Source organism: Rhea americana, unplaced genomic scaffold, assembly GCF_003343005.1.
Source record: "Rhea americana isolate MKP2758 unplaced genomic scaffold, rheAme1 scaffold_20, whole genome shotgun sequence".
Taxonomy (NCBI): Eukaryota; Metazoa; Chordata; class Aves; order Rheiformes; family Rheidae; genus Rhea; species Rhea americana.
The window spans coordinates 112,652-137,093 of record NW_028186150.1 but is presented as its reverse complement, the minus strand read 5'-3'; the positions used below and the strand labels follow the sequence as shown (position 1 = coordinate 137,093).

General features: G+C 38.8%; 1 protein-coding gene across 1 annotated transcript; it reads left to right on the top strand.

Annotated features, from left to right (window-relative positions):
* Window positions 1-359: 359 nt before the first annotated feature.
* On the top strand, window positions 360-24,223 carry GPI (glucose-6-phosphate isomerase). Its single transcript, XM_085303744.1, has 18 exons — window positions 360-544; window positions 5,294-5,384; window positions 6,289-6,357; window positions 9,496-9,615; window positions 11,788-11,871; window positions 11,964-12,110; window positions 13,864-13,935; window positions 15,019-15,063; window positions 15,931-15,984; window positions 16,890-16,950; window positions 18,603-18,646; window positions 18,885-19,037; window positions 19,410-19,539; window positions 19,898-19,974; window positions 21,297-21,425; window positions 21,932-22,007; window positions 22,091-22,157; window positions 23,681-24,223. The coding sequence occupies exons 1-18, from the start codon at window positions 426-428 to the stop codon at window positions 23,802-23,804; spliced, it is 1,662 nt and encodes a 553-aa protein (XP_085159870.1). The 5' UTR covers window positions 360-425; the 3' UTR covers window positions 23,805-24,223.
* Window positions 24,224-24,442: the final 219 nt, after the last annotated feature.

Genomic DNA, 24,442 nt, shown 5'->3' with positions numbered 1-24,442 from the left:
GTAACTGGGGCGCGCTCCAGGGCCGGGGATCCTTGTGCAGGGCCTGCTGCCCTTGCGGCCGTTGGGCTGCCTAGGCGCGCGGCGGCTGCGGCAGCCGTTGCGGCCGTTGCTGCGGCCGTTGCGGCCGTGGCCCGAGTGCCCCCGCCGCCCGGGCGCCTCTCTCCTCAGGGCGCCTCTCCTCAGGGCGCCTCTCTCCCGAGGGCGCGCCGCGCAGCTCCCGCAGGCGGGCTGAGGGCGCAGCTCCGCGGCCGCGCAGGGGAGCCCAGCGCCAGGCGCGGCGGCCCGCCCAGGGGCGGTGCCGGGGAGCGGGCGGGGCCGCCGCCAGGGGGCCGAGCTTGCTGCTATAAAGCGGCGGGCGCCCGCGCACGCTCTGCTCGCCCCCGCACGGTAGTCCGAGTCCGYCTGAGCCCGGCCTGGCCGCTAACATGGCGCTGTCCAGCGACCCCCATTTCAAGAAGCTCGTGGAGTGGCACAAGGCGAACGCCTCCAAGCTCGTCCTGCGCCAGCTCTTCGAGGGCGACAAGGATCGCTTCCAGAAATTCAGGTGAGGCAGGGCAGCCAGCTCCCCTCGCCCCTCCCGCGGCGGCGGCGTGGCGCGGCAGCCGCCCCCGCCCTCCGCGGGCGCCCAGGGTGCCGGCACGCCGAGCGCCTCCGCGCGCCGGGCCCGCGGCGCCGCCGCGCTTCCTCCTCCGCGCTCCGGCAGATGGTGGCTCTGCGGCAGCGCTGGGCCCGCCCGCGGCGGGAGGCTGCGTGCGGCGGCGCCCTCCTGGCGCCGCGCCGTGCGGCGGGGGAGGTGTTACGCGCCGGCGCTGGCAGCCCGCTGCTCGGCCCCTCGCTGTGCGGGGGGAGAGGCGGCCGCCGCTGGCTGCAGCCGGGCGGAGGCCGGGCACGTGCGCCCGGCGCCTGCAGCGCCCTCCCGGGAGCGCGGCGTGGGCAGCCGGGCGGCTGGAGCCCCCCGGGCCGCAGGGGAGAGGTGCCGTGCGGAGGGGCTGCTCCTCCGACGCCCCCGAGCACGGCGGCCGTGCGGGCTTGTCCTTGACTCCTCCTTGCGGCAGGGTACGTGCCGGGAAGCACAGCGCCGAGCTGCGGCTTGCACGGTGGCATTGTGGGTCATTCATTCCGCGGTCTCTCCCATGCATGTGCTTAGTCATGATAAGTCCCCGCGATAAGATGACTGCGAGTGATCRTGGAGTGTGATCTGTATGTCATACCTGTCAGTGTGTCTCTACCCTGAAGTGGCGAAGGGGTGGTGGTTAGCAGAGTTAGCTTTATCCCTTGCTTTAACTCGTGCTACCCACATTACAGAAAATAYATTGCAATGTTGTTTTGTTACATAYAGAGAAGGAAGAAAGAAGCAGAAGTATTGGGATGACATTCAGTGTTCTCCTGTAAAACAGGGCTAATGAGTTCTGTATGTTGGAGACTGAGCAGTCGTGCGTGTGTTGGTAAAGTCYAACAATATAAGCAAACTTAAACTTACACTGTTGAGTAGGTTCACCACTGAATTGAATTTTAAAGTGAGCAGGTGCAGGGAACTTACGTTCTTAGGAACTGAAAAACTCTTCAAAAACTCTTCAGTCACTTTGTGCTTGTCAAGCTTTTCAGCAGGGTCTTAGACAAAATGGCTTTTTTTTTTCCTCTTGAACTACTAAAATACTTACTAAATTACAAGGAAGTACTACACRGGAAGTTACTGCATACCAGTACAGAAGAGGTAAAATGTGATGTGCTCTAATAAAAAGTCTTTTTAAATACTTTTTGGAGTATTGATTTAATCTGGCTCACCTAATAGGACTTGTGTTACTGTTAAAAGAAGCTTATTAATATTCTTTTATATAAATTACCCTGTCAATGAATAAAACTAACCAAGGAAGATATTTGGCAATTACTGTTTCAAGTACTTATGTTGCACATCATCTCCATCCTGAGAGTAGTCAATGGATCTCCCAGAATTATTTCTAATTTATTTGTTATGAAACACTGTTTACCAAGACTATCCATTTCAGACCATTGCCCATCTTCGTGTAGGGGATACACGATATCTGTTCGATAGGGAACAGAGGTCAGACTTCTTCAGCTTATCTAATCTGTATTAATGCTTTTCTTCTGTGATTTCAATTGGTTACCAATTAAACTTAAATACTGTGGGCTACCAGGAAAACTTGTGATCTTATAGCAAAATAAAACTGCAAAATGGTAGCCTTAATTATTTTACTAATCTGCTTGTAAAACTTCTTGCTTTACGAGTTGGATCAGCAAGATGATGGTGGCTAATATCTGTTGAAAGCCTAAGCAGACTGGGTGACTGGCCACAAGGTACTCTGTAGTCTATACCTCTTTCCTCATACAAAACTAATCTTTAATCTTCAGTCAGTTCCTGATAGTCACTGCCTATCTCTTCTACTGGAAAAGAGGCAAAAATTTATATAAAAAGTGCTTCTTGACTTCTGTGCTGTGGAAATTTCAGGAATTATGTGAATAGATTTCTAACCTGAATATTATCTATTTAAGGTTACTCTAAGGTAAGAGCCTTATGCTGATTAATTGTGCTCTACAGAGTATGGATCTCAGATCCTTCCCTCCTGTTCCTCCATTTTGCAAAAAATGCATATCTTATTTCTTGCCTGATCTGGAGTCTAGTCAAATCTTTAAGGTATACCTTTGTTTTCTGACACCCAGATATAAACCCTGTGAAGAGCAGCAGGCATGAATTAATTGTTCACTAGGAAAACTCTATCATTAGTTTGAGATTAAAACTGATAATGATGTTATAAAACTCAGCAGATGATAGATACCTGGATGCTGACTAGGTACTTCTGATGAAAATAGCTGGTGCTGGTTATAGAAGACTACATTCATAATGCCTGCCAGGTATTCTGTGCATTACATCTGTGCTTCATTCTGCATGGCTGAAGATATTTCTTAAGGGTAGCCTTGTAGAGCACTTCACACAATGATTTGACTTTGCAAAAATTAGTGTAGTGCTCCTTAAAGGATTAGAAAAAGCCTCCAGTCTAAGCAGTTAAAAAAACACCCTAGGGAATCAGTGAATCCTGTACATTTATTTAAGGGATGCACTCAGCTTCTTTATGTTTAGATGGGAGATAAAATCATTCTCTGGTATGATACAGATGACTTTTCAGTGAAGAACTGCATGACTTAAATGTGAATGTGGCTTACGTGACAAGTCTCTTGTTCCACCTGGGTAGTGCTACCACTAGATGCTGCATTGCAGAAAGAGTAGCGTAGCAGAATCCCTGGCATTTCCCCAGATCAATGGCAGAGGGTGGAAATCCCTGTGTGATGGTTTAATATGGCATTACATTGTATCCCTGTATGTTGCCCCATGTGTGGGAAGCAGAAGTTAGATCTGTGGTATTTCCTAGTGTGTGTTGTGCCTCCCTTTTTGCATGAGAAAGGAGTGGGTATCATCCCTCAGCTGTTTGCACTTTCTTCAAATCAGTAGATTTTTAATCCAGGAAGAATTTATTGGGGTACTCTGTCTTCTAGGTCTTGTGGGTTTTCCTTTCGTATAAGGTAAACAGCAGATTGTTGAAGCATATTGTGCATTTCTGATAAAACATGAGACTTTTTTTTAAGGATTTCACTTTCGTAGAATAGAAGAGACTCTCTTCGATTAAACTAACTTTTTAAATAATTCTACTTCTCTAAACTGTGAAGAAATATTAGTATACTGATGGCCTTGCTATTTCATTAGTAAAATGTGCTCAAACTTGCATTGTTTTACAGGATTTGGGATCTGTCTCCAAACATAATGAATCAAACTCAAATTGTTAAAGATGTGTAGGATTTGTTTGTACATTTTTGGTAGTTATTAGAGTGGACTTACCAGGTGGAAGATACCGACCCTCAYTTAGCTAGCTATGTTTCAGATATCCTTACTTGGATGGTTAGGGTTTCAGTATTACTGTTTACAGCCTACTGAGGAGGAGAATAATTAAGTCTTGATCTTGGTTCCCCCCAATCCTCTCACCCTTGCCTCATCTTCTGTCCCCTATGAATTAAATGCTTTTCCTAACACTATGCTTGAAGGCCCTTACCTTTTTCTTATTGACTATCTCCCTTCTATTTTAAAAGTAGAGAAGGGAGACCTTACTGTGGTGTGTGTGTGTGTTTTAAAAATAAGTTAATGAAACCACCAAAATGTCTAGGCCTTGCTGGTTACTGCTTTTGCCTTCATTTCTACAGTCTTGCCTGTTATATTAAATCTGTTTGGGTTCATGATCGTGCCGTGTTTTTGCCTTGCAAGGTACCTGACACAGGTGGGCACTAAAATAACAGCAAATTCTTTGTGCTCAAGTATTGGGAAGAAAAAAGTCAGGGAGATGAACAATGTGAACACGCATTGAACTGAGATGTATGCAGTGTCCTGTGACTCTAGCATGTGAAGCAAGAAAAATGGTACAGAATAAGGCATAGGGAAGGCACTGTTGTTCTGTAGAAGGCCTGCTGAATRACTTTTAGGATTTTAGTTTCTCAGTTTGGACTGAATATGCATGTTAATTAGATTGTATGTGTTAATTGGCTCAAAGAGGAGAAATGGCTGGAAAATGCTGTTGTAAAGGTCTGTAGAGGAAATATAGAACTTCTCACTTAGATACTTAGCTGGTAAATACAAAAGGATTTGCTTGATTTCTGTTCGACTGTTAATCCAATGGATCTAAACCTGAAGTCTTTTCAAATATTAAACTATAGCTCTCAGATTAGGATTAGTTAACTAATTTGGAGACCTCCACTGGGTTGTGGATAGCAAGATTACACAACTCACAAATGGGATTAATTCTGTGTAATAGTTGACAGATTTTGTGCTTGGAGTTGTAGCAGTCTTCAGGCTCGTTTGTCTCCCTGTAAAAGCATTACTAGGTTTCTTGAAATGACCTGTAGGAAAACAGCTTAATTTTTAGCAGCAAAAGAATGTGGTAAGCATTTCACCTGTTATAAATGGAAAGTAATTGTGGCTCAGTGAAAACAAAATACAGTTGGACAACTGTGCATTTAAAAAAAAATTTCATTTTATTTGGATTTTTGCAGACAGAAAATAGACACTACAGTTTAGCTAGTTAAAAATTGGAGTCCTTAATAAAATAATACTACAGTATCTAATAAATCACTTCATGAAATTTGGGCAAATCTGTCCCTTAGGTCATCCTTACTAGCTTAGTATAACTAGGATTCAAGTTATGTYGTATTCTGTACAGAAGTTGTCATTGTCTTGCTAAAAAAAAATTACTCTTCAGGAATGTAAAAATAAAGAACCTGTTTCTTTTGGCAGCTTGACTCTGAATACTGATCATGGGGATATCTTACTGGATTATTCAAAGAATCTTGTTACAGAAGAAGTAATGAAAATGCTGATGGAACTGGTAACTCTTTAAAATACAATTAATAAACTAAGTAATGTTTTTAAAAAGGTGACTTTTCAGGTCATAGGTTGTTCTAACATTGTTTATGTGTGTTCAGTTCTGATTTTCAGAGGCCATCAAAGTTCAGCATCATTTGGGTACAAATCTTGGCGTTATTCAGAGTCTCACATTGTCCTTTAGCCTCAAGGGGCAAAAATGCTTTTCAGTGCTTGGACAGTTTCTTGCTATCATTGAAAAAGATTTTTCTGTGTAACAGACCAGCTGACATGTGGGTCTGTTACTGAGGTCTGCAATAAAATAAGATAGACTTCATATGAAACTGCAAGAGGAACTAATGTCTTCTGTATCTGGAATTAAAACATAACTTATTTCATATGTCATGTAGTCTTAGTTTTGATATTCATTGTTCAGCGATATTTTAAGGAAGAAGTTTGTGTTAATTTCAATTTAGGGCGGTGTCTCTATTCACAACCCTCCATTAACTACTTCGTTCAGTGATAGAATTAAAAAAAGACACAACCACTARAAGATGTTAGCAGTAGCAAAGTTTTCACTGTTTTTCTGTAGTGCAGGAATTCTAAGATGGTATGTGAAATCATTAACAAATTCTGCAGTAGTCTAGAAGATGAAGCTGAGTAGTTAAAATTGGATTCACTGCATCTTTATCARTTAGCACATGTTACTGTGTAACCCCTTAAGTGAATAAAGAGCTATTTAAAAATATCTGTTTTAATAGGAGAATCTATTTTTAAGCTAGAATCTAGTGTGTCATTTAAYTTAATTCCTTTGACAAGCTTATTGTTTTTATGCAGTAAATGTTCACTCTCTTCAGTGTAGTTAGACCTTTGTAGTATATGCTGACTTGTTACTATCTTTAAGAGCAACCTATTTTTACTTTTCTCAGGCAAAGTCAAGGGGTGTGGAAAGTGCTAGAGAGCGAATGTTCAGTGGAGAGAAGATCAACTTCACTGAGGTAAGGCTATTTCTGTCCATGGTTCTTTCCTCAGCTGTGTGTCTGTTGTGGATATTCGTGCCTCTTTAAGAGACAAGTCTTGGGGTGAGGGACTATTCTAATTGCTAGTGCTACTCTGAAATGATGAAACTAGTGTTAGTATTTACTTCTAATTACTACTAGCACTTACTAATTACATGAGAAATCTTTACAGCTTTGAGAACATGATAAATGAATAGCTTCATTCATACAGCATACATTCCCTCCCACATTCATCTCCTAGTTTTTCTTAAAGATCTTGATGGTGTGTATATATATATATTTTCCTTCCTTCCCCTTTGCTCTTGTGGAGAGGGAGATAAGTTATAGATCTTACAGAGGGCATGGAGCAGAGTATTGCATTCCGGATATTCCCTTATGTGCTTTTTGCCTGATGTCAGTATTAGTAAYGCTTTGCAAATTGTCTACAAAGCTCTAACAAGGATTGTGTAAGACCACCTGCTTTGGGTTGCTCATGCTATTTACCTTTGGGTGAGATTTAGCAGTAGATATTATAAAACAAAATTCTGGGGAAATCAGCAATGTATTTTCAGTAAAAGGATGAGTGTTTTCCTCTTTTTTTGTAGATCTGAAGGCTATGGTTATGGTTAAATCTTTATTAGAATGTACAGAGAATCATCCGTACCATTTCTTTAATTAAAAATAGAATGAAAGCTGGAAGCTCAGCGGTATAGCATGATTTATCGGTCTACCTTAACATTAAAGGTTCTTTGTTTGAGGTAATCTCTCAGAAATTAATGCTTCCTTTGACTTGTTTATTGACTATAACTCTTGCACAAGCCAGTTGCTTTAAATAACTCAGTAGTTGGACACTGTATTGTTTGTGAATCCTGTATGTAGAAATACACATACAGAACCAGATAAAGCTCTACTGGAAAAATGATTCCTTTTCATTTTGTATTAATACCTTGTAATTCACTGTCAAAGGGAGAGGGAAAAGAGCGTTTTAAAGTCTTAAATGTGCCTGCAGGCTTGGATTATCAGATACGGTTTCTTCCACTACACTTACGTAGCACAGAGATTGTTACAAGGTAGCCCATCTATRTATATACATTGAGGTTATTGTTCATTGTTGGCCTGAGATCAAATACAGTAACTGAAGACTTCTCAGAAGGATGCAGCTTTAGCACATAACACTTAAACACAGTATTAAATTGTAGCATATAACTGGTCTCTGCTACCAGCTCCCTGCTTCTTTGCTGTCTCACTGTGGCAACTTTATGTAGCAATGCACTTTATGATAAGCGTAGAAACTTTTTTGTTGTTGTTGATCAGGATATTTCTCATTTGCAGTCAGATATTTACTTGGAATTAAATTTGTGGAGAGGGAGATAAGTTATAGATCTTACAGAGGGCATGGAGCAGAGTATTGCATTCCAGATATTCCCTTATGTGCTTTTGCCTGATGTCAGTGTTCGTAACACTTTGCAAACTGTCTACAAAGCTGCAACGAGGATTGTATAAGACCACCTGCTTTGGGTTGCTCATGGTGTATCTGCAGTCAGATATTTACTTGGAATTAAACTTGGTTTAATTCATTTTTTAAGACTGTTAATACAGAATATCAGGTAAGTTTGGCTTTGGAATGTGAATATGTGGACAACGTGAATTTGTCATGAGACTTCAAAGACAGGATGCTGTCAAACAGTATCATTTAAAAACTTTGAACAGTAAGACAGAAAGGAGCTGCTTAATGGCAAGAACTGACTTGTCCACCACCCTTGTTCTGGYTTAGAACATTCTTTTTCTAAACTGTTTGTCTTAAATATTTAAAGGCTTTAGTGCTGCAGGCATTGGATTTAAATATTTAAATGTATTTGGTGCTGTAGGCATTGGATGCTTGCTGTGTGCATATGTGGAAATTCTTATAGTGCACTGAAGTGAGAGTGCCAGGTGCTCATCCCAGATGAGTTAAAACTTGCAGTGTGATATGGCACAGTCTGTGCATTRCAAGGTAACTCATTTGGGACTACTCATTATGGATTCAGTCTTCATTGCCCACTCAAATATATCTATTGTTATAAGTCAAAATATCAGTTCAAATGTGACACTTTGTCTTGGTCAAGATAAAGCTTCCTTAAAGCCAGATGGTGAACAGTGTTTACTTATTCTTTGAAATACCAGTTTTCTGGCTGACTGTCTCACAAAGAATTGTTTCTATTTACCTCAGTCTTAAGTGGGTACATCACAATTAGCAACTGAAAGAGCTTTTGCATATTCCAAGTCAGTAACCACATATGCAATGATTTTGAATTAGCATTTGGTATTAAATTGTAACTTGGCAGTTCATATTGGTGCTGTTTTCTTTGTCTCACAATGCTGCTCATTATATCAAGGAACAATGACACAGAGCAGACAAATTCTTTAATTTGTTCATTAGTATTAACAGTAACTCCTTCATTCTAGATTAAAGCCATGAACTCCAAAATAGGCAAATTGGAGATTGGGTTTTGGGAGTTTTGACTTGTGTATCTCCAGAGAATTAATATTGTATGTACCTTAACAAGAGATTTTTTCTCACCTAATGCAACTACAACCTACATACCTAGTATGCAATAATACTTTATGCTGCTCACAATTATGTGGCTATTTTATCTTGTCAGACGATTAAAAACATGTTTATCTCTTCCTATGTGAAATAGACTACTATTGAGAAAATGCTGGAGAAAATAACTTTCTTTGGCTTCTTGTTAAAATTGATCAGTATCCTCAGTAGTAGGAAATATAATTTCCCCCCTTGTATACCTGAAACATACTGAAAAGACTAGGATTACTGAATTCTGAACTTCAAACGTTATATGCTTTTCAAGGGATTTTGAACCTTCTTTTCAAATTAATTATAATAAAATATTTGTTTACTTTGTATATTGTATGCTATTATAAGCTCTCTTTGCTGGCTTTGTCAAGTGATAAGGTGATCAGGTAGTTGGAGAGGGGTTTGTGTGTGTATATACATATGCACATCTGCTCTACTAATTCAACTTAATCTAAATAACTTTAAAATTATTCTTAAGGTTTATTGCTTTTTGGATGAGACACCTGTGTGTGTAATGCTGAACTAGCTTCATTAATATTTTTCCCCTTTTCATATTGTTTCAGAACCGAGCTGTGCTTCATATTGCTCTGAGAAATCGCTCTAATATACCAATACTTGTAGATGGGAAAGATGTTGTTCCAGAAGTAAACAAGGTGTTGGACAAAATGAAACACTTCTGCCAGGTATAAAGCACAAACAGTGTACTTTTCAGAATTTCTGCTCTATCTGGTTAGGTTCTATTATGTGTATGCTGTGAAGCACTGATTGTACACTGAACRAGGGGAGTGTAACTGGTATGAATGAATATGGCATATAACTGTTCTGGCTCAAACATGGGTTTTGTGAGCTGTTCTGAGTGTGATTAGTTCCTCTTGCTGTCATTCCCTGACAGCTTTCCTTAATGGACTCTCTGGATCTTGCTTTCTTAGCAATAATCTTGCATTTACTTCAGAAGCTTCAAGAATATTGTAAATAATTAAAAATAAGGTATCATTTGTTGCTTTCTTTTGTTTCTAACTTTAACTACCTGAATTTTAACAGGTAGAAATTGCCTCTTAAAATTCCTGTGAAATGGGAAGGAGAAAGCTCGGTCCTCCCAGCTTATTTCTGGTTGGATTAAGGACTACTGAAAGCCAGATCTCTAAAATAATTTAGGTCAAATRTCTTTATGATTCTATTGTTTGCAGTTTTAGCAGTATGAAAACTATTTGTTCCCTAGTTAAATACAGCACTCTACTAATCTCTTTGAATATCAGWGGTTGCTTTTAGATTCTGTGTATGTTCTTTAAAATGTAGAAATCTGTTAGATGAGGAGAATTGTCACTGGAGAGTTGGAAACCAGTCATTTCATACACAGAGCCTTTTAACAAGAAATCAAGTTTATATGTTTGACAAAGCAGAAGCTCCCTGTATAGTTCAAATGTGCTTTAGACATGGCTATGAGGAGTTAGTTTTGCTTGGTTGCTGTTGTGCATCTTATCCATATGGTAGTGGCCAATGTTACCACCAATTTAAGATTGTTAACATATACAAAATGAGTCTGGATTATGTCCAGTTCCCAATGGATAAGTGCCAAAACCACAATAACTGACAATAATTATTTCTGAAATTGGCAGTTTTTTCCAAGAATTGAATGGCCACAGAAATTGAGTATTTTTTTCCATCCTAGAGTCTCCCTTCATGATAAAGGTAAAGATTTTGATAGTGAAAAATGGGAAAGTATTTTCACTGCTGTTACCTCTTTCATAGGTAAGATGGCTTCAATTGTCAGAGCTTGTAATTTATCACTTTCTGTGAAGATCTAGCTGCTTTGCAGAATTAAAATCTGGCTAAACAGTTTTGATCTTTTGTGGAGAGATAATACAAGTATGTTTGATTTAGTCAATTCTCCCTTAAAGTCCTGTCTGTCTCTAACTTTAACAACCTCATTTACAAGGTATAGTGATGGTGTGTACTCAAATGATTATAAATTTGGAAAAAAGCTGAAAAGCTTTAAGTTAAAGCAGATGTGTCTGGAGGGAGAGCTACGGTCAACATAATGAAATTATTAATCTGTTACGGGGAAAAATGGCTTTAGATTTGGAGACCGTATATAGAGGTGTGTATGGTATAGGCTGATACTTGCAAGGTTGATTGTGACTGGAATATGTTTAACAGATTGCACATGAGCGACAAAATACAATAAAATATCAACATGTTGCATTGAAATTGTTTGTCAGAATTCTCAATAACTGTAAAAGAGCGAGAATAGAGTAGAAATGTGTTCCATGTTGTGTTCCATGTTGTTCTAAGGTGAAGCCTAGGAATGAATATTTTAATGAAAGGCATATAAGCAATAGGAAAGTTTTTTAGTGTTCAGTTTGGACATAAATGTGTATGTCCATGGCTTCATTCCTGTTCTAAAGTTTTTGAATTTAGTTAGCAAAATTGCTCTTAACTTAAGACAACTAAGGAAAACTTTCAGGTTCAAACATTTCTTTGTAACTTAATGCCTGAGGGTGTGTTTTTCTTAGTTTTTTTTAGCTTGATTTTTTTTTTCTTCTTGCCTTTAATACATCTGCCTATTGTAAATGCTATAGTAGTGCACAGAAAGAAGGATAATTTGATCTTGCAGTTTGTTCTTTTAAAGATGTGCATTAAACTTCTAACCTTCAATGAGTGGTTTTTTGTTACTTAAATGCATAGTTAAGAAGGTCTCTTCGAGTATAGGTTTATTTAAATCTGCTTGGAAGATTCTTTGCAGCAGTATGTGAAAACACAACCTACTACCAGGGTTTAGAATCATTGCAACTTTGGCATAACTGAAATACAGCTGTTTTTTTTGTTTGTTTTTGGTTTTTTCTTCCTTGCTRTAGAGAGTCCGTAGTGGTGAATGGAAAGGCTACACTGGAAAGGCAATAACTGATGTGGTCAATATTGGGATTGGTGGTTCTGACTTGGTAAGCTCGTAATTTCATCTCTTTCACATCTTTTGAGCATGCATACTCCTGCAATGAAAATGTTAAAACTTAATTATGTTGATTGTCTCTAGGGCCCTCTGATGGTAACTGAAGCCCTGAAACCATATTCCAAGGGAGGCCCTCGTGTTTGGTTTGTCTCCAACATTGATGGTACTCATATAGCCAAAACCCTGGCTGAGCTTAACCCTGACACTACGCTCTTCATCATTGCGTCAAAGGTATGTCTGATATAAGTGCTGGTGTGTAACTTAATCCTTTACAGTTTTACTTTAGAATGGTCTTCCACAGGAAGAGCTATATCAGTAACTTCTAGTGTAGAGTGTTCCTGTGCAGGCCAGTTGTGATTCAGCCTAAACTTGCAATACAGGTTTATGTGCCACTACTGAAAAACGTTTAGGAGTCCACAGATCAATCACTGAAAATGACCCAAGTCTGTCTTGGATGTGCTTCTCAGTCAATACAAGTTCAAGTTCTATTCACAAATGCTTCTTTTATTGTACTTCTCTGGGTGGAATCTGGGATCCTATAGTTCCTGAAATATAAGATCTTTCCCTTTCCTTAAATAAGCTTATTCATGATCCTTTATCTTGCATACCATAGAGTTCAGTGCTAACTAGTTCAGTGTAATGTTACTGCAAACACAAGTTATATGGATGAATTACACTTAGTATGGGAATCTTCACTCTGGTTTATGGCAGAGTGACTCCCTCCTGGTAACTTAAATGCTGAGTTCCTTGATCACTAAATGCTAAGCCTCCTTATTTGCAAGTAGGGTTAGCTGTCCTATAAAATACCAGCAGAATATCTTTACTCAACACTTATTTCTGAGTACAGACTTAATACTTACTTTTTAATCTCAGCTGTGAGGAATTTGCTTTATAAGCATGATTGCCAGCTGCTACCTCTTTTCTGTTTTGAAGAATACTGGCATCTGTCTTATCAGAGGAAATTGAAGACAACCTTCATAGTTATGTAMCTTGGGTTTCTTTCATTTCTAAAACACAGTAGAACCCTTCTGCTGCTGAAGACCATCTGCAACAAATGAACGTACATAAGGCTGGCGATGCTCTATTGCACTGCTTGTTATTTTGTCTTGGCTGTACTGTAGTCTATCAACTTATGGAATAAGAAGGAAATGTTGAAAATGGCTGTTAGTGTTACTTTGAATAATTGAGTTCAAGCGTCACGGTTCAAAGGCTCAAAATATTGCCAAATTGCAWGAGTAACACTTTGGTTTCTGTTTGCCAAACTGTTGTTAGATAATTGGGTATATTTGGAAGAAGATGAAAAGTGTGTTTTAAAGTTTTCCATAACAGACCTCTGTTTCATAATAAAGTAATTCTGGAGATGGATGGGAGTAGGATGAATATGATGTTCACCCCCTAAAGCTTAATTTTGATGGCTGAATAAATCAGAATGGCTGTAGATGATCTTAACAGAACTGCATGACTGACCTTCTTTGCACACTTCATGAAGCAGGAAAATGTTTTCTCTAGTCAGCAAAATAAAGTTATGGCAAAACTCTCAGCAGAAATGAGTGCTCAAATGTGGAGAGACAGGAATTAAACAATGAGAGGGTAATCCAACTAGGTTATCCTGTTTTGATGCTCAATTATTTCCTTTCTAATTAAGTAGTAAAAATTCATTTTAATGAAGGACTAAAATAGAAACTCTTATTCTCAAGGTTTTGCATATCAATTTGGAGGAGGGAAGGAAGAGAGGGAAGATAAGAAATGAATAGTTATTGCAATTCCAGATAAATGCTAGATTAAAATTTTAAAGGTAAACCTAGAAAGACTTACTGGCTTGACAGACTTGCTTTTCCTGGAATCTGGCAGCAGCTCTTTATGAGTATCTAGATCTATTCTACTCTGATTAGCTGAAAAACTTTAGCTGATATTTTAGCAACCTAAACTTGTATTAGATGAAGTATGGTGTGTTTTACATMCTTCCTTGTTTTCTGCTGTGCAGACTTTCACCACCCAAGAAACTATCACCAATGCAGAAACAGCCAAAGAGTGGTTCCTACATGCTGCTAGTGATGTAAGTCTAWTATGGTTAGGTTATGTAACAAAATGTAATGGCTTTCTGTTGTGCAGCCTCTCCCTGGTCTTTCTAAGCATGCTTTGRAGCAGAGCCAGTAGCTGCCTGAACATAAGTTGTATAGCTCAGCAAATGCTGTACACAACACTTCAGTGGAYGGTGATTAAAGTGACAGCCTGCTCCGTCTGATCTAACTGATAAAACCACAGAATGTTTTTGTTACAGGTAGTTGCCATGGGTTGCTTTCTCAAATCCTTCCTTTAAAGTAATATGTTGTAGTATCTGCCTTAGAGCTGGCTAATCTGCTGCAAATGTTAGACTACTGACATGGGAATCCAAGAATATGGTGTCTACATGGCATCACCTTCCAATTCTTGGCAAATGTTTCAATGCTAGAAATGAAGCTATTGTTTAAGTGATATACCACCACTTCTGTGGCAGATGTCTGTGCTATGAACGGAAACCTTGTATTTGGCTCGTTCCCTCCCACTTATAACCCTGAAGAGGAAAAAGAGCAGATACTGGCTGCTTAAGTAGTTAAGATTGTCTTGTAAGATTGATCAATCAAACTTAAGATTGATTTGAAAGCTGGGCTTTGAAGTTCTCTATTGCACTGCTGTTACGAACAGTGCTCTCAGCTCACAARAAGACTCACTGAAAGAGCAAAGTTTAAATCTGTAGCTTGGGATTTATCAGTAGGCACCAAGAAATGGATATCCTGTGGTCTTGACTTTTGACCCTAGCCAGCAGGGTAGCACCTGTGCAACAACRTATCTACTCCAAAGTTTTAATAGTGTTGCTGGCTGATAACATGCCCTTATCTTAGGGCAGCATACTATTTCTTTAAGTAGTGACTGCTTTCAGAGGGAGGCCTTAAGAATATTGTCAGAATACTGTCTTCAGATAAGCATGCTGTCAAATCTTACAGTGAATATGAATAAGGTGATATCAAGCTGATAAATGCAAAAATAACTGGTGATRGTTAATAATATTTTGTTTAAATGTAAATAGTAGCAAATCAGCTTTATGACTACAAATGAAAAATTAGTGTTCTAGGTCTAACAATCTCTTTGTTTTATTAAGCCTTCTACTGTGGCCAAGCACTTCGTTGCCTTGTCTACCAATGGTGTAAGTATAACAATTAAACTTTTCTCTCTACTTTTAAGGTGGCCTAATTTCAAAATCCATTAAGGAAGCATGTTTTTTGAGACAGATTACCTGAATACCAAGAGTTAGCCTTCCTCTTGAAACAAGGTATATTTCTTCTGAAAGTAACTGAAACTCTTCCAAAGTAATGAACTGTAGCGAGACTGATAGCTCCATTATAGATTTCTACTTTTTTGTAGAGTTTTATAAATATGAAGTCAAGATCTCTTACTTGAAATATCTGTGTTATTAGTGAAGGACACCTGTTACTAAAGTGTGTGTGTGTGAAGGTAGTCATCCTGTAAGCAAATAGTGCTCTGCTAGACTTCTCAGATAAATACTGGAGTGATATAAGTAGCTTGTGTGAATAGTCTTTTGCATGTGAATAGTGTCATGTACTCTGATGTGGTGATTGCATTTGTACAAAATGCATGCAAAAAGGTATGGAGTAGAAAGAGCTATAGCAACTAGACTCTACAATAATTGAAGCCTTCAGGCGAGATCCTTGGTATAAAGTTCCTTTCCTTACTTTTGACTCTGAATGTAAACTGAATGTCAGTTTAACTCCTAACTGTTTTGCCACTTACACTTTCTGGTCAATTTGTATCACTGAATTGAACCTTCTATTCTGATACTGCTGAACAATGTTAGACTGATCTGTGGAAATACAGGCATACTTTATTTCCTGATCGGTGCTATGTATTTTTGAACTGGAGGATATTTGGGGGGGGGGTATTGTATATTAAATGGGTACCCTACCTGAATCTTTTTCTAGTTGCTAGGCATCAAGATTTTTAAGAATTCTTTCTTTACTTAGGGTAGTCTTACCCACTTCTGTTTTTATTCTAGCCTAAAGTTAAAGACTTYGGAATTGACCCAGAGAACATGTTTGAGTTTTGGGATGTAAGTAAACATTTAAAGTTGTGTGGTAGACATCAACTGTTAGAGAAACTTTCTTTAGAAAATCTTAAATAGATGTCAGTGTCAAGAAAACTAAAAATGAGCAGTTGTAATGTCTGTATTGAAACATCTGAAGAACTGTGATTAAAGGCAAACTGCAAACATGTCAGACAAGTGGAACAAAGTCTTACCTCTTGGCCATTCTATTAAAACCCTGCTGCCAAAAGTCTGAAGGCTCCCTTTCAGATGTTCTTGGCTGTCTATTCAGCTGTTGGGTAACAGGAGATAGAAGTCTTAGCTTATTGCTGTTGATGTAAGTAGTTATTATAAGCTGTGACATTTGACTGTTAGAGTCTACTGTATATAATCCAGATCTGTAAAGGTCAATCATCAGAAAAAGACTGACATGATATTTCATAGTAGATGCTTGAAAGTATAGTGCCCTTAATCTTGGTGCTCATACTTAAATAATCAGAAGGCTTGATTCGTGTCTCATGATTGTGTGCCTGACAAACTAGACTCTAAAGCTACTGTTTAGAAATAATCTAGAACACTACCTCTCCCTAGACAATGTCATAATCTTGCTGAAGCAGTCTCTGCTTAGGATTGATACATGTCTGAGTGAGCTGGAGCCATTATCAAGGTAACTTGCTTCTCTAAATGTTATAAATTGGAGCCTCCAGACCAGATGGATAAGTTAAGTCCTCAAAATGCGTAATTAGGGGGCTATTGTAAGGTGTAGGTCCCCTTTGACCATGCTATGTACAGTATAGTGATATGTTGCCAATAAAAATATTGATTTTGATGAAATTAGTTCAGAACTCATGCTGCTATTTCCTAACAGTTTGAACAAATTCAAATTTAGAAGCCTTACATCTCACCTGTGTAAACCAATCTCTTGTTTTCAGTGGGTTGGTGGCCGCTATTCTCTGTGGTCAGCCATTGGTCTCTCCATTGCCCTGCATATTGGTAGGTATTCTTGTCATATACCGATGCCAAGAGTTGATCTGTTAGCTTTAGGAATATTATCATGTAACATGTTAATAATACTGATTGTGGATCAAATTTGTGGCAGAGATGTTATTTTACCCAACCTCTTCTCTGATCAATTGGATATTTTTGCACAATCTGCAGTGGAATAGAAATGTTGAGCCTCTGCACTAGCAGTRTGAGTGCAGTTTTGAAAAATTGCTCATTCCTATGCACAGTAGTTAATTACACTTTTYCCAGTTGCTAGGATAGCAAAAGTGCCTGGCTTATGTAAAGCCACAGCAGCAGTCTTGGAAATTAGACCTTACAACCGACRTCCATATACACTTTTTTTAAGTCAGCCATCTAGTTTTTGCAGGTACATATACATACACTAGATATTGAATCTTACGTCTTCAGTTCTGCCTAAGAAATGTGTAGTACTAAGAGCTCCTTTTCCTATCCCTTCCTTTTTTTCCCCAGTATTTGTTTTCCTAGGCTATGGGGCCTGATATAGGAACACTAGCTGTACCTGCAGTTGATTGTGGAACTAAGAAGATCCTTTAAATTGATCCCAATCTACCTGTTGTATTGCTTGCATTATGGGGCACCACTGGGATCTCTGCAGATCTCAAACACAGGTAGAGAACAGTGAATATAAAGCAGCTTACAGCTCTAAGAGCTACTGTTTCTTGGTGAACAAGCTTCTTTAGCGAAATGCCTTTGTTCCCTCATTACTACTTTCAGGTATTTAAAATCTGAAAGTACAACATTTATTTTCTAAGTTAAAGTTACATTAGACTGAAGTTGAAAGTAAAACATGGATTGTGGTGTTCTTTGAATGATGTGAATAGGAGTTGTCGTTTGAAAAACACTATGTGAACAGTAAAACTTTTGTCAGGCAGAAATGTTCTGGCTGCAATAAGCTGGTCATCTCTGCTGTCAGGCAGATTTGCTGACATGCCAGTCTGTGCTGCTTGCTCTTACATCCTTCCATCTCCCAGAGCTGCTGATYTGATTGCCAGCCGTTTCCTCTCACTGTCTCTTTTTCTGTTTAAGAGACAGGATTTCTGGGTTCACAAGAAAGGGTGCTAAAGTACTTATTAGTTAAGATGAATGGTGGTTAAATGCCCTAATTACAGGGGAAATAAAACTGTGTGAATTGTTAGGAAAAGCGGTTTTTTTCCTCTTTCTCTCAGACCTTGCCSTAACTGTTTCTCCTCAGGCAAACATAGTTCAAGGTATCCCTGCTGCATAAGTTCTGCTTTGTAAGGTTTGTGGAAGTCTTCCTGACTGTCTCTGGAGTGATTTAAGCAACTTAGTGTTCCTAATAGCTGAAAACTATGTAGACTTTAATGCACATCCTGGTTTTGAGGATAGCCCTTTGTTTTCTCCTAGTTGCTGTTTCTTGAATGAAGATTTTTAGGGAAAAAAATTTGAATTATGTTTCATAAAGTTGGACTCTGAAGTCCAAGTAACTGAATATAYTGAGTGTGTGGGATATGTTGAGAAGTCAAAAAGTAGAAGTGCAACTTTAAGTTCATTTAGTGATTGGGAGCTGCTAAGAAACCTAAACTGTTTTAAGACTCTACAGAGAAATCAAGTATGAGCTGTAATAGTAAAATGATTTTTTTCCCCCCCCCCTCTGTTAGGTTATGACAACTTTGAGAGCCTACTTGCAGGAGCCCACTGGATGGTGAGTGTGGGATGCCTGTCTCAAATTTGTTCCTGTTAACACAGCATTGTTCAGAAACCAACTTGTCTTCAGTTGTCTTAAGATCAGGTCCCCTTGTCATCTCATTACTTCTAAAATGGCTCTGGTTGGGGAGCTCCTAGCAGATCAAAGCAGCAAATAAAAACTGTTCTAAAATTTGGGAGGGATGGCAATGACCTTATCAAAAACAAWTTTTTAAATCTTTTCTGTTATTAAAAAGGATAATCACTTCCACACTGCTCCACTGGAGAAGAATGTGCCTGTTCTTTTGGCTATGCTGGGGGTCTGGTATATAAACTGCTATGGATGTGAAACTCATGCACTTCTGCCCTATGACCAATACATGCACCGTTTTGCTGCYTACTTTCAGCAGGTAAGGGTCAGACAGAATGGAAGATTTCAAGAAGTGAGTATGTAGATGTGCTTGTCCTGGTTCTAGAACCTGAATTGTTTTTAGGTTGCAACTGCAATCACTTAAATTCATGTAATGAGGGCCTGAAGACAACTGCTACCTAGAATGCTATCAGTTTATTTCCCCAATTAATTTACAGAGGTCTGTCTTTCCTTCAGGCTTCAGTTGTCTTACTGTCCATAAACAATATCCTTKATATTTATGAAACTTCTGTAGAACAGCACTTTAGTTCAAGCATGTATGGCAGTTAGTACTGATATACTGTGTGCTTCTTCAGGAACAAGTAGAAAAAGTTAATTAAAAACAAATAAATCTGCCCTTTCCCCCTTTTAGGGTGATATGGAATCTAATGGCAAATACATTACCAAGAAAGGATCTCGTGTGGACTACAGTACTGGCCCTATTGTGTGGGGAGAGCCTGGCACTAATGGACAGCATGCTTTTTACCAGCTCATTCATCAAGGTAAACTAAAACTGCTGGATGGCTTGTTTTGGAATTAAATTTTGAGTGGCTACACAGCTGCAACAGCTGGCAGAAGTGACACTGTTTTAAAGGTCAGGTTTTACCTAGCATCGCATCACTATGGTCTTAATTACTGGCTTTAGAAGACTACACAATGGAGCTTTCAACCTTACATTAAGGAGTCAATTAAAACTGAAATTGAGCTTTGTCACAGCTCCTTCTGCCTAATCAACACAATTTTTAGGAAGCTTTTTTAAAAAATGAGACTTGCAATAATTTTGAAAATGGGATGAGAACTGAATTTTCTGGGACTTTTAAAACTTTATTCTATTGCAGAGCTAACATGTTTTTCTTGTAGGAACTCGCATGATTCCCTGTGACTTTCTGATCCCAGTGCAAACCCAGCATCCAGTCAGAAATGGTTTGCATCACAAGGTAATAAGTGTTCTTTATCAGGGCAACTGTGTATTCTTGTCGCTGAAGGCACTGAAGCTTATCCAGTATTGCAGTGTGCCAGATTTCTAAATATCCCCTTGAAACTATACCCACAGGCTCTATGAACATTCACAATGGACCTGGAAACAATCTCTAAGCTATAATTGCATACGCGTTGGTGTGTGTTGTTCTTGAAGAAGAAACTGTAGCCGGAATTCTTGAGGCAGACTAGCGGTGTGGCCTGTTGGCTTATTGAGGCTGGGAAGAGTTGAGCAGTTGGACATTCGGAGAGAATTTCTTGTAGGAAAGCAAGGAGTATAACTAATCTTGCAGAGTAAGAAGCAGAGAATCAAATTCTCAATTGATTTTAAACTGCCTCAAAGATGCCGTTGCAAATGTGGAAAATTCCAGAACAAAGAATTCTGGAATTCACCAGTGTGGTTAAGGTGTGACTTAAACATGGAAATATTTAGCCAGTTCATTCATTTTACAGTTTAACATATATGTAAACTAAGGATTTTCAGTGAATTGCATGTCATGAACAAAAGATTTTTTTTAATTAAATTGTATAGGTGGAAACATGTGCCTAGCTCTACTGGAAGACATACTTCAAAAAAAGCATGTCTTCCTCAGCTAAGCTTTGCTTTAATAATGATTTCAGGTTATAAGTACTGCTTAAATTGTATATTAGGAATTTTTCTGTCAAGCAATACCAAGTAGAGGTGAAAGTTTCAAAACTACTTTGCAAAAGAGGAGGAGAAAATTTCACTCAACTGTGTGTAGATACTGTAACTGTATTATCTTTGTAACTGATAAGACAAAACCACTGAAGTTGCATAGTCAAGTAACAGGAAATGGAAAATTTCTACCCTTACTGGTAGGGGGTAATATGCTGTTAAGCTTTTTTTCTTCATTTAGAGTAAATAAGTATCTGGCTAACTTCAAGTAATCCTTGTGAAAAGGCAGCTGGTGCTCCATGTATGCGATGTGGCATGGATTAAAAAYGTAGGCAACAGTAAGTGAAAGGGGKGTGTGTGTGAAATCCTGTCTCCTTTTGTCCTTGCTGGAAGGTCTACTGTCAGCAGGGGCAGGATTCCCTATGACAGTTCTGGTTTTTTGACGCATTATAGAAGTAGTAATCAAGTCTCCTAGCACTCTAATGTGACAATACTGGGCATTACACAGATAAAACTATTCTACACTTCACAGCCATAGTCTTGAAAATAAGCCTGTTGGTCTAGACTAGGCCTCAGTCTGGATTCAAGCACTAGGGAATACTAACTTGAATCAATGCTTTCCTTTTCTCTCCCTCTACCCACTAGATCCTTTTGGCTAACTTCCTTGCTCAGACTGAGGCATTGATGAAGGGAAAGACTCCTGATGAAGCTCGTAAGGAGCTGCAAGCTGCAGGGCTGAGTGGAGATGCTCTGGAGAAGCTTCTTCCCCATAAGGTAACCAGGCTCTAGCATTTGCCAGTTTTCCTCCAGTTAATGAAACTTCTGTGGTGAGGACATTGTATTGATGGAGTTTGCTAAGGGGGCAGTGCCCTCCTGTGGCTATGAAGTGCCACTGTCTTGACAGCAATGAATGTCACAAAAGACTCTACCCTGTTGGGTCTGGGACTCTTGTTAACAGCATGCTGATTGGGAAGCCTTTTAAGGCACTTTGTAAATGTTGAGCCAGAGCGTCATTTCCCCTGCAATATTTATATTTTACTGCTTCTTCCTACAGCATGTGGTAGTCAGTACTGGCTTTTAGAGACAACACACTACCATTGTGCTTATAGTAAAATTGTTGCATTGCTTTCATGTTTTAATGGTTGAAATTGTTAGCCTTTAAGGCTTTTCTGTTTTTCATCGATATAGATAATGCAATGTGGGCTATATAAAAATATAATGATGTGTTTCTAATGTGAGTTTTAAAGTGCTAGATTACGATATGACTTCTGTTTCAAAAGGTCTTTGAGGGAAATCGTCCAACCAACTCCATTGTGTTTACAAAATTGAACCCATTCACTCTAGGAGCCATCATTGGTAAGTAAATAGATTCCTTAACAGTGAATGCTTTTTGAGGCTTTCTGATAAAGCTTATTGATAAATCTTTTTTCTGCTTATAGCCATGTATGAGCACAAGATATTTGTTCAAGGAGTTGTCTGGGATATTAACAGCTATGACCAGTGGGGGTAAGTATCTATTTCTTGTGCAGTCATGAACTGTAGCACCAACCTGACATCTCTGAGACAAAAGGAAGACAATGAAAAAGAATAGATTGTATATTTAAAGCAAAAAATCACTTTAAATACAAATCAGATTTTCTGGGGATGAGTCACTATCTCAAAGCTGTCATGCATGGCTGAACAGGGATATGCCATTAACTAAATATTTGATTCTAGTTGATCTGAAAAAATATAAAGAGAGGCAGTAATAAATGGGTGGGAGAATAGTCAAGCAAGTTCAATATCTTCTTGGAGAAGTAATCGTTGTAGAGGGGAAAATAGGCTGCCTATTGAATGTTTCTGAAGATGTAAGGGAACTTAAGTGGCATTTGCCAAGCAGCACTGGCCACCTTTTGAGTTTTGTTTTCTATGTTGGCATTACAAGAGCATTATTGGTAGATGTCTTCAGATAGCAGCCATAGTTCCAGTGCAGGCTATAGCTTGAGCTAACATAAATGTCCTTTGTAATCTTTAGTAATATTAACTGTACAATATACTGTTTGAAAACTTACACAGGAGAAAGAAGGATGGGGGGGGTGTGTGTGTATGTATACATATATATATATATATTTTATAACATAGGCAAATTTTCACCTGAAAGTCTTATTTGGAAGGGTAAATTTGCTTTACAGGCACAGAATAGCAGCTTGTACTAAAATCTTTTTCTAAAAAGGCTGCCTAGAAATAAGCCTTTTACATACATTTTTCTCAGAGAGCTTTGCTACGAGAGCAGTTTATTTACTAAAAACATTTTAATAGAAACTGAAAATGGGAAGACTGTCTAAAAGCTGTGGGTGTCTGCTGTAAATTTGGAAATCTGGAGGGGCATATGAATAAGTAGWACAGCTGCAAATGCAACACATCAAAATCCAGAATGAAATCCAAAACTAAATATGGAATGAGGGGAAGGGCAGACAGTATGTTACAGATCCAGTCTGATTTCCTGCAGCTGTTGGGAACTCCTAGGTTCTTACTYTGGCCAGGGCTGTAACTTCTGGATGGCCTTTAGAAAGTTGGGGAAAGCTTTCAGGCCCCAAGCTTAGCTGTTCTGATTTATTGACTTGAAGCTACAGATCAGTGTTCTGAGTGATGTCATGTTAAACAATGWACAGTAGCAAGCTGAATGCATTCTACATTGGGACAAACCATATAACAGAAATAAGCAGTAAAGGCAAAAGGAGAAAACTACAGAATGACTTGGCTTAACTTTTGAAACAAATCGTATGTTTTTTCACATGTTGTAGTTTGAGAGCTATCTGTTCAGATAAGCAGCTGTCCTTGTGAGACCTCTAGCTGGTCATGAATGGCACTAAGTTAAATAACATTCATGTAATTTAACTGTGTCAGTAAGTTCTGAAGAAAAAAGTTCAAACTGTTCACTGTCAAGTTACTTTTTACTAGCACCTGTCTTAACATGAATGGCTTCCAGTAAGTACCTTAGGCTGCTAGCACTAATGTTTTTCTTTCCTGTCTTGCTTTCATAAATGCAGAGTTGAGCTTGGAAAACAACTTGCTAAGAAAATTGAACCTGAACTGGAGTCAGATGCACCAGTGACATCTCATGATAGTTCAACAAATGGGCTCATTAATTTCATCAAAAAACACAGAGCCTGAAATGAAAGACTTGGAGGACATCGACAATCTGACCACCGAATACTCAAATCTATGTTGTAGTCGTGCTTTTTTTCCAGCCACTTTTAACAAAAATAGCACTTTACAGAAGTAGCTTTTTCACTTGTTGCAGTTAATCTTGTTGCGTCAAGTGTTACAAATGAAAACTAGTTTTGTGAAACCCAGAGATTGTATAGTTGCTTTCTATTTTTGTGGTTGTTAATCCATGAAGTGCAGCTGGTACGTTCCTCACTTTTATTCCTCAACTCCCTTAAAGATGATCACATACTGATATTAGAAAATAAAAGATRTGATGGATGAGTAAAACTTTTTCACTGTCTTTAAAGTGCAGACCTAGTAACCTTTGCCTCACTGATTGTGTGTAAGTTCATCTAAAGCAAAGTAAACTAACTTCTGTCTGACATGTCATTGTCTTTTTGGGCTGGTTCTGCTATAAGCCTGAAAAACTGGAATATACTCAGTCAAATAACCCACAACTGTAAATTGTTTGGATCACATCATATTATTATCAATTTGATGAAGACACATTTTTTTTCAGTAGTACTGTGAAAAGTAAAGTTTACAAATAGAGGTAGATGATGTGTATTGATTTCTTCATGATTATGGAAAAGCTACACAAA